This window comes from Sardina pilchardus, chromosome 12, assembly GCF_963854185.1.
Source record: "Sardina pilchardus chromosome 12, fSarPil1.1, whole genome shotgun sequence".
Lineage (NCBI taxonomy): Eukaryota > Metazoa > Chordata > Actinopteri > Clupeiformes > Clupeidae > Sardina > Sardina pilchardus.
The window spans coordinates 17094242-17105355 of NC_085005.1; the positions used below are offsets into that span (position 1 = coordinate 17094242).

Consider the following 11114-nt stretch of genomic DNA (forward strand, 5'->3'; position numbering starts at 1 on the left):
TCAAATAATATAGGACCACAATGAAAAAAAAAGCGTAAAATCCAACCTTTAATACAAGTGCATTTATTTAGAAGGAAAAAAATCCCACATTAAGAAATAATTATTCTTCATAAAATCACCTTTTCCACAATTATTGGCACCCCTAACAATTCCTAGGAAATAAATGTAATTAAAGTATTTCTGTCATTTCTGTCATTTCCACAGTAGTTTACAAAGTCAATCAGAGTATGTAGGAACATTTAATTAGTAATTCTTAACATCCTGTTTCCCTGGGCTATCAATATGACGTGACACAGAGGCCATTTCTCTTCAACATGGGAAAGACAAAGGAACACACTGTTCAAGTAAGGCAGATGTGTGTCGACCTTCACATGTAAGGCAATGGCTATAAGAAAATAGCCACTCGCACACCTGCCCATATCTATGGTCAGAGGAATCGTTAAGAAGTTTAAAGCAACTGGAACAGTGGTAAACAAGCCTGGAAGAGGACGCAAGTTTATTTTGCCACCACGCACAGTGAGGAGGATGGTAAGAGAAATAAAAAAATCTCCAAAACTCACTGTTACAGAATTGCATCAAATGGTTGCATCTTGGGGTCACAAAGCCTCCAAAACAACCATCAGGCACTATCTACATGCCAACAAGTTGTTTGGGAGACATGCAGGGAAAAAAACCTTTCTCACTCAAAATCATAAGCACAAACGTCTGGAGCGGTACTGGGCCTTCAACTGGGACCGTGTGCTTTGGTCAGATGAGACAAAGTTAGAGCTTTTTGGCAACAAACACTCTAAGTGGGTCTGGCGTAACAAAAAGATGAGTATGCAGAACAGCACCTCATGCCCACTGTGAAGTATGGGGGAGGATCGGTGATGCTGTGGGCCTGTTTCTCTTCCAAAGGGCCTGGGAACCTTGTTAGGGTGCATGGCATCATGGATGCTTTGAAATACCAGGACATTTTAAATCAAAATCTGGTGGACTCTGCCCGAAAGCTGAAGATGGATCGTCACTGGGTCTTTCAGCAAGATAATGACCCTAAACACATGGCCAAGTCTACACAGAAATGGTTCACCAGACACCGTATCAAGCTCCTACCATGGCCATCTAAGTTCCCAGACCTCAACCCCATTTAAAACCTGTGGGGTGAGTTGAAGAGGAGAGTGCGGAGGAGAGAACCCAGGTCGTTGGATGATTTGGAGATTTTGTGCAAAGAGGAATGGTCGAAGATCCCTCTTTCTGTTTTCTCTAATCTTGTGAAACATTATAAGACAAGATTAGGTGCTGTTTTATTAGCAAAAGGGGGTTGTACAAAGCATTTACATCAGGGGTGCCAATAATTGTGGCACACATGATTTGATGTAAAATAATTATTTCTTAAAGTGGGATTTTTTTCCTTCTAAATAAATGCAATTGTATTAAAGTTTGGATTTTACGCTTTTTTTCATTGTGGTCCTATATCATTTGGAAAAAAAATGAATTTATCAGAAGCTAAAGAACACATCTTAACCAGGGGTGCCAATAATTGTGGAGGGCGCTGTATATATATATATATATATATATACAGTATAGGGTATATTTGCTTGCTATATATATATATATATAGCAAGCAAATATACCCTATACTGTATACACTATACATTTTAAGTCAATATTTAAGTTTTTTAAAAATATTTTGTAGGTAAGTGTGTCATTGGAGGACCAGGAAAGTTGTACCATTGTACCATTTTTGCACTGTGCATATTGACTACTCTGTCTGTCTGTCTGTCCGTCCCAACGTGACTGGGCTACTGCCATTGGGTGATATGAATAAACAGTTGACAAATATAACATAGCATTAGATTTTTATTAATTCAAGCAAAATGGGACGGTCAACAGTTACATAAGTTACACGGAAGGCTCGCTTACATTTTTTTTTAAACAAAACAAAACAAAAAGTCTTTTTTTCTGCCCTTCCGCACAGGGACATGGAAACAGCTAAATCCTTTTACCAACGCAAGCAAGAAGTAGTGACAGCACAGTACATTCATCAACTCAACGAATACGTTTATACAAACCATAAGGCATAGAAGAGGAGAGAAAAACAGAAAACGAATGAACGGCGAGGGGTTGTTTCACCAGTCGCAGGAGCGCGTCGTCGTCTCACCGCCACCAATGCTGAGCACGCAGTGGTAAACTGTCTTGGCAACTTCCTTGTCTGATGTTTTAAAAAAACATCACCCAAGTATGGCTTAGTGTGTTGCATCGCTCTAAATTTTGTCAAGGCGACAAGCTGCCATTAACTTTTGTATAGATGTGAGTTTCTTGAATCTTTTCTTTTTACGTTTGAAATCCCTTACATGAACTAAAAATCTCCCCCATGTGTATGGTAGCTGCTCACTGTCAAAGTCTCGTTGGCTCTTCGTAGTGGATTTACCTTAAGCACTCAAATAACTCTCACATGCACATATACACACGCACACAAACACACACACACACACACACACACACACACACACACACACACACACGCACACACGCACGCACACACGCTCAGGTAACACAGGTGCAAAACTTCAATAAAAATTCTCAGCTTGACCAGGGTTGTTTGGTAATTGCTTCACTGCATTTTCTTTTTCTTTTCTTTCACAGATACACAACAACAGGACACTACACTTTTTCACTCAACAACGACACCATTCCCAAAGTAAAAATAACACTCACACACACACACACACACACACACACACACATACACACACACACACACACATACACATACACATACGCAGAGAAACAACCCGACCTTCAAACTGCAAACTTAACACATACTTCCTTGTCAAATGCTTCCTAATGGCATTCTGAGGTTCCTTCTCAATTAGTGGCTTTTTTAACATTTTTTTTTTCTTCAAACAAAAAACTCTCTTCAGCACAACAGTAAGTCTGTAATTCCTTCATCACCCCGCGGGTGGCAGCAGAGAGCCTAAACTGAAATTCTGACCTTCCTAGTGCTTGCACATGAAACTATAAACAGACAAACATGGCGATAGATTTCTAAATTGCTCTTTCAAATGTCATTGTGCGAAAACAAGACACCGGATTATTTCCACGTTTTTTTTTTCTTCTTTTTAACTGTACAAGATGAAAGAGCTCACACAATTTAAAACTGAAATCTTAGAATCTAAACTGTCAAAGATGTGTAGTAAAAATGAATACAAAACAGTTTCTTTTCCTCGTCCTATAACATAGCCGTAATGGAACACTGGAGGGGAAATGAATGAACGAGATTGGTTGGAATCTCCAGACCAAGGCATACCATGGGGAAAAAGAAAGAAAGAAAGAAAGAAGGCAAACGAGGAAGGAATTTGGATAGAACTGCAGACAGGTAGTCCGACCGATAGTGAGAGCAGAAGTGATGGAGATAAAAAGCTGTGATGAAGGCATGATGAGGATGATGAGGGGGAAAAACAGAGCAGGGGAGGCTCTTTCTTTTCTTCTCTTCTCTTCTCTTCTCTTCTTTCTTCTCTCTCGGTCACTCCATCCAGTCGACCTCGTCGAACTCGGAGTCGTCCTCGGAGTCGCTGTACTCGACGGCGATGCGGCGGGACAGGATGGTGGCCACGTCGTTGCCCACGCGCTCGTGCTTCTCCTCCTGCGCACGCTGCTCCTCCACCTTCCGCAGCTGGATGCCTGCCACACGCACAGAGACATGGAAGGAGGGAGGGATAGAGGGAGAGAGAGAGAGAGAGAGAGAGAGAGAGAGAGACCAACATGGTCAATTATGTCAGGTATATTCAACTAAGATTCTCAAGAAAGGCTTTAAACACGCTAAGAGCAAAGGAAGAGAGAGCTATGTTATGTTTATTTAATTTATTTGCCTTTACTCAGATAGGGACAGGGGTGGGATCAGGAACCGACTGCAGGCTGGGTTCAGACCCAGTGCTCACGGAACAGAACTGTAGAACCGTAAAAGCCCACTGAGCCCACTTTAGATAACTGAGTCCAAAGGAAGAACTGAAGCAACACAAATAACTCGGAGAACATATGTGGTCTCAGGCTCCACCCACCTTTCCGTATGGCCTCCAATAGGACGCTGCGGGCGTCGCTGATGGGCGGCAGGTTGGCCGGGTGACGCTTGGGCTCGTGGGCCGAGTGAGCGGGCGGCGACGAGACCGAGGGCAGGGCCGCCATGGACGGGGACGAGCTCCTCGCTCCGGGCAGAGGAAGGGGAGGGGGCGGGGGAGGAGGGGGCAGCACCGAGCCGTCCGTCATCCCCGGGGGCGGGCCTTTGTCCTGCTGCAGGCGGGCCGGGGAGCCGGTGCCCATGTGGAGCGGAGGGGCGATGGGAGGGGCGGCCGGGTGGAGGACCCCCGGGGCGATCTGGAGGGGGGCGGGAGGGGGCGGGATGGCCGGGGGCTGCTGGTTGGGCATGGGAGGGATGGGGGGCGGCGGCGTGCCGCGCAGGCCCGCGCCTGATTGGACGGTGGAGGGCAGCGGGGGAGGGGGAGGGGGTAAGGGCGGAGGAGGGGGAGGAGGGGTGCCGGAGTTGAGGAAGGCGGGGGCGCGAGCGGGAGACTGGACCAGGCTGTCCGACAGGCCGGAGCTGGAGCTGCCACAACCAGAGAGAGAGAGAGAGAGAGAGAGAGAGAGAGAGAGAGAGAGAGAGAGAGAGAGAGAGAGAGAGAGAGAGAGAGAGAGGGAGGGAGGGAGAGAGAGAGAGAGAGACAGACACACAGACAGGGAGAGAGATGAGAAAACAGATTAGAATGGCCACAATACTATGACAGTCTCTCTTACTCATTTTGCTGCCTTTCATAATTTCTTAATTAATGTTTGCACAACAGTAAGTGCATTTCTCAAAACTATCTGTGCAAATTTCACCACACAGTGGATTACATGAACAGAACCTCAATTACTAAGCTCAAAATGCTTAGTTCATGTCTAAAAAGCAAATATTTATGCCAATCAACATGTCAGTGCCATCGACTGCTGAGTTTCTTATCAACAAGATAGTTAAGATACTTAGTCATGTTTACTCAGTAAGCATCTTTTCTGCCGTTTGTCTGTTTGGCATCTACCAATTTCAACACAATAAAAATGACACATTACTGTATGTGGGAGGTCGTGGGAGATCAGACAGAATTCCTATTTACTGTATAGGGTTCTAGTACAGTAGTTCTTTCCTAAATTATTATACTTGACAGATCACATAGGACAACTGGTTCACCATTTTTACATAATGCACTTTTGCATGCGTGTATGTGTGTGTGTGTGTGTGTGTGTGTGTGTGTGTGTGTGTGTGTGTGTGTGTACCTGATGGCCGGGGGTGGGGGTGGGGGCTTGTGAAGTTTTGTGTGTGTGTGTGTGTGTGTGTGTGTGTGTGTGTGTACCTGATGGCCGGGGGTGGGGGTGGGGGCTCGTGAGGTCTGCCGTATGCTGCCTGGTCTCTTCGGTTCAGAAGCTCGTTCATCTGACAGTACGGCAGAGCAGCCAATGAGAACGCCCCGTCGTGTTCCATGTACATCACTTGCCTGCCAAACAAACAAACAAACAGACGCACCGATAAATAAACAATCAACAACATAATCATTTACACAATTTATTTATTCAGCCTTTATTCAAAGCGACGTACAAAATTCAAGCTATAAACACTCAAATATCCCCATACATTCACAGATATTTTTACTTGCATAGCACGCACACCTACACCTACACACACACACACACACACACACACACATATATACACACACACACACACACACCGTGCGCCATTGCCCGGGTCCCTCTGTTGTTGGGCTTCAGCCTCATCATCGGCTAGTTCTTGTCCGAGGGCCAGTTTCTGCCAGTCCTTCTTACGGTCGTGAGGCGCCCGTGGAATCTTATCCGGGTCTGCTGTACGATCGATGGTCTTCATCTGGATGGGGAGGGAGGGGGGGGCAGGTTAGCAGAGACATACAGAGTACCATTTCTTGCAAGTGACGCAGGCACACACACACGTGCACACACACACACACACACACACACACACACGCTCGCACACACAAACACGAATACACAGACACACACACACAGAGGGTAAGAGGTTAGCTCTGCCTTTTATCACTCCGACTTGAAAGCAAAGCCAACAACATTACACTCTCAGACACACTTCAAGCCAATTTTATTTAAAAGCCTTGTCAGCACACTCATACACACACACACACACACACACACACACACACACACACACACATAACCACAGACAGGAAAAAGACTCATGGTCATCAGCAATTTGAGCATACACAGCTACTTGGAGTCAACACACCTGTGTGTGTGTGTGTGTGTGTGTGTGTGTGTGTGTGTGTGTGTGTGTGTGTGTGTGTGTGTGTGTGTGTGTGTGTGTGTGTGTGTGTGTGTGTGTGTGTGTAAAAGGGTTAAATTTCTTCCACCCATATCTGCAGAGTTATATCTGAGATGTGTGTGGCATGACAACATGTCTCCTGCTGACATGGTTGTCAGTTTGAGTGACAGGTGTCAGATTGCACTCACTTTGCCCCCATCCTCAAGAGCCTATCTGCCAGTGTGTGAGTGCTGTGTCTGGGTGCTAACAGTCTCACACGGAAAATGTGCGGTGTCCTACAGTACCTCAAGACTCTATGTATGGAATAGTTTCCGTATGTTTTCTTATGTTTGCGGACAGTTTCCCAATATTTACATATATGTGTGATACATATATGTGTGCAATCTAGAAAAATCCACCACTTGGTGTACTAAAATATTCTTGATTTTTGCTCTGTTTAAACCCTCTGGTGACATTTCCATTTAAGATTCTGATACCATCCTAGCAACAGGTTGGACACTGTCTCCTAGCAAAGTCCTGGATACCATCCTCCCAAATCTTGGATGTTGCTAGGATGGTATCAGAATCATAAGTTGGTAAAATTGCACCATGTGTTGGGTTTTCCTAGATCACATTTATGTGTGTATGTGTATCTGATTTGTTAGCATTGAGGCAATGATCATAGTAATTATAATATGACACTATCACAAGAAATAATAACTCAGTGGCATGACGTATGCTGTCACAGTTATGTTAGTGTTGAGGCGTGGTGTTACAGCAGAATGACAGTTATGTTAGTGTTGAGGTGTGGTGTTACAGCGTAATGACACGGTTATGTTAGTGTTGAGGTGTGGTGTTACAGCAGAATGACACAGTTATGTTAGTGTTGAGATGTGCTGTTAAGGTTAAGGTTAATGTGCCATATTATGTCCACTATCAGCATGTTCAAAATCACCTGCCACATTAAGTAACAGGCACTCTACAACTGTTAGAACAGTTGGAACAGTGGCAACTCTGAAAATATTTGACATAACACATAAGTGTATAACGCTTAAGAAATGATGGTAACCTTTTATTGTCACAGCTTTGAGCAAAAACTTGATCACTAAGTGATGCCTAATAACTCAAACTTAATCACGATAATGAATTAAGGAACATAGGGTCAGTCAACCCTTGATATGGTTTTATAATATTGTCATATCAGTCTTACGACTAAGCTGCTTCACACATTGCATTTCCATAAACGGTAGGCACCATAATCGACATCAGCTGGGTATTCAAAGTATGTGGTTTACTGTAGTAAAACCTGGGTAAGTTAACTCTTAGCCCTGTAGCTTTGATTTACTTGATTGAAGTCATAGAGCACACACTTCGGGTGAACTTACCCAAGCTTGTCACCACTGAACACCACAGACTTGGCAATACGCCCCCGGGCTTAAAAGGTGCTATGTGAACACATACTGTACAAACTCAACTGAAAAGAATGTTCCATATGTCTCCTGCTTAGCGGACAGAACAAGCAGGCCACAGCTGTGGAGCGGTTAGATGTGAGAACATCGGTGGAGGAGAGTAAAAGGAAGGAAGAGGAACAGAAGAAAGTGGGGGGACACACTGCAGATGGGGGGGGGGGGCATCTTGCAGGCGGCTGAGGGAGGCTGAGACATACCTGTGTGGGGAGGTCTAAGTACTTATAGACCTGCTCATACGAATGGGGGTCTTGCAACTATAAAAACAAAACAGAGAAGCGCCGGGAAGGGGCACAGTTTTTAACACCGCACACAGCACAGCACAGAGGAGAAACAAGCACAGCAACAACAGCAGCAACAACAATAACAACAACAAAAATAACAATAACAACATATTATCAGAGATGAAAAAAGCTCCACCTTCAGAAAGTAAAAGTCCAATCATGCATTGGTTCTACAGTACCTGTGCACTTCACACAGGTGATCATCAATTAGCTGCTCTACCTGGCTGAAGAATTGTGCTAATTACAATCAGCTGGTTTAAATGAATGGCTGGCACAGATATGTGGTAGGACTTTTACTTTCTCAAGGTGGACTTTTCCACCTCTGCCTATTATAAGCAAAACACAATCCAGGACAACACCTAGTCCATGATTTATGAACTGCTTTAACAAAACTGGTTTAGCAAATAAAACAGGTAGCAAGCATGGAGCAGCAAATGGGGAGCGTGTCACACATATCTGTCACACATATCTGTCAACACATATCTGTGCAAATAAAAGATGAAAGCAAATGTAATGAGCAACAGATTATCACATTTGTATCCATACAAACCATTTGGGACAGCCATCTTAATAGAACACAATTCATGAAAATAATTCAGACAAAAAAAAAACAGCCAGCATCAGATGCGGACTCTCATGCCGTTCAAATCAAGGGAAGCAGGACACTGGAGTGGCCAGGACGTGTGTACGTGAAGAAGACATACAGGAGGTGAAAATACTGTAGCACTACGCCTCCAGAAAACATGGCATGATGTTCCTTTCGTCCAGAGTGTTAGTAGGGAGTGTGTGTGTGTGTGTGTGTGTGTGTGTGTGTGTTAGAGTCGAGTAGGCAGCAATTCAGTGAGGTGTGAAACCATTATCACACGCTGAGCTACACACACACATATGAGGAATTCACACCATAATGTAGTATTGATTAGATTGATTAAGCGGTTCCATTGCTGTGAATAAGCACCAAAGGTGCTAACACATGCGCGCACGCACGCACGCACGCACGCACGCACGCACGCACGCACGCACGCACGCACGCACGCACGCACGCACGCACGCACGCACGCACACACGCACACACGCACACACGCACACAAGCACACACGCACACACGCACACACGCACACACACACACACACACACACACACACAATGATGTGTGAAAATGCTGCCATCCAGGCAGCAAACCAACGTCTCCTTCTTGAGTTCAAAATGGGCAATTTCCACCCAGTAGTATTCACAAAGGTGCACAATATAGGACTGCTAAATGCCTCTCTCTTCTCCTCTCACTTTCCTTCTCTTCTCTCTATCCCTCCTCTTCTCCTCTCTATCCCTCCCTCTCTCCTCCCTATTCCCTGCCCTTCTTCCCCTCCCTTCTCTGTTCATTTTTCAGCCCTGTCTTTCCCTGACCCTGGTCTGCAGAGGGTAAATAAAATCTGCTGATATCAGCATACACACACACACACACACACACACACACACACACTAATATATGCATGCATACACAAACATATACAAGCGCACACACGCACACACACACACACACGCACACACACAGAGTTCAGCATAGCACAGGCAAATAGGTCATCATTAAGTTCCAACATCTGGGGCCTACTCATGACATTACCCACATCCACAGCTCTTGGGTTTATCCAGAGCTTAAGCACACTACACTGTTAGACTAAGAGCACTTGGTGTCCTTTTCAGTAAAGAACACTCCATTGACTTAGTTATGGCTATCTGGAGTCAAGTGAGGTTAAACACATTTGTGATCAGATCAAGGGCACTTACTAGGATGCTGGAAAATAAGGACACTTAGGATTAAATGAGCACTTCACATTATTCCCCCACTGATTAAGCACACTTGTTCAGTTTTAAGTACTCTACGTACGCTCCAAACCAGGCCAATGGAAACCCAGGAAGCAACACAATACAGTTCCCATATAGACATGGAGGATTCTGAACAAGCCCCGGGGGGTCAGCCCTACAGTATGTCCTATGTTCCCACAGTTCTATGTTCCCACAGTCCTGTGTTCTCTCAAGATTCTTCTCATTTCAAAGATAGGGTTAGGGTTAGGTTTTGGGTTAGGGGTGTAAGTGATTACCAAATTGGGAGAAATGGGGATAAAAAATCTGATGCAAATTGATGATAAAGGAAATGTGGGAACACAGGGCCTAATTTTGGAAAGAAAAAAAAACCTTAGAAAGTATGGAACATAGGGGTGTGGGAACATAGGGTTGTGGAACATTGGGGTGTGGGAACATAGGGTTGTGGGAACATTGGGTTGTGGGAACATAGGGGTGTGGGAACAAAGAGCTGTGGGGACATAGGGCTGTGGGAACATAGGGTTGTGGGTACGTTGGACTGTGGGAACATAGGGTTGTGGGAACATACTGTAGGGCTGTGGGAACATTGGACTGTGGGAACATAGGCACGCTCCCCAGCAGGGAAGGGTGTGTGGATCCTCTCCAGAGCTACTTCATCCTAAAGGCTTTGGCATACTTCTGCACACACGGTTATACACACTCCAACTGCATTTCACTGTCTTAGCGGCACTTCCTTGCCTTTGTACTTGTACTCTGCACAATGACAATAAAGTTGAATCTAATCTAGAGAGTACAGAGTAGCCTCTTGCTCTCTTGCACGGTCAAAGGCATCTTCTGGATGTTGTGGAATATGTTAGGTGATTATTCTTGAAATACTTTAAGGACACGGTGAGAATGAGACAATGTGGAGATGCATGTTTTTCTTTACAAGCATGGTGCCGACAATAGGCTGGGGCTGACAATACAGAGACATTTCTTTCGGTGTTGTTGTTTCTCCTGGAGTGTTTTTTTTTTTTTGCTCACGTGTCATCACCATTTTCATCACAGGCTCAGCCAACACCACGTGCACGAACCGCAGTGCGTGGAAGTACGCCAGAGCCTTCACAGCATCTCTTATCTTCTCTTCTCTCTTATTTCCATAACAACTAGACATTGTCAATGTCAATGTCAATGTCAATTTACATAGCACATTTAAAAAACAACCACAGTTGACCAAAGTGCTGTAAAATAAAATAAAATAAAATAAAAGTA

At 44.7% G+C, this 11114-nt stretch overlaps 1 protein-coding gene across 2 annotated transcripts in view; it reads right to left on the reverse strand.

The window, feature by feature from the left end:
• Positions 1-1826: 1826 nt before the first annotated feature.
• Positions 1827-11114, reverse strand: part of wasf1 (WASP family member 1) — a 59012-nt gene continuing 49724 nt past the window's right edge. For both annotated transcript variants that reach the window (XM_062550206.1, XM_062550205.1), the window contains 5 exons: positions 7962-8018; positions 5739-5890; positions 5364-5504; positions 4041-4582; positions 1827-3663 (listed from right to left, as the gene is read on the reverse strand). In XM_062550206.1, the coding sequence (XP_062406190.1) occupies positions 3506-3663; positions 4041-4582; positions 5364-5504; positions 5739-5890; positions 7962-8018 (1050 nt within the window). In that variant the 3' untranslated portion in view covers positions 1827-3505. The remainder of the gene's footprint in view (positions 3664-4040; positions 4583-5363; positions 5505-5738; positions 5891-7961; positions 8019-11114) is intronic.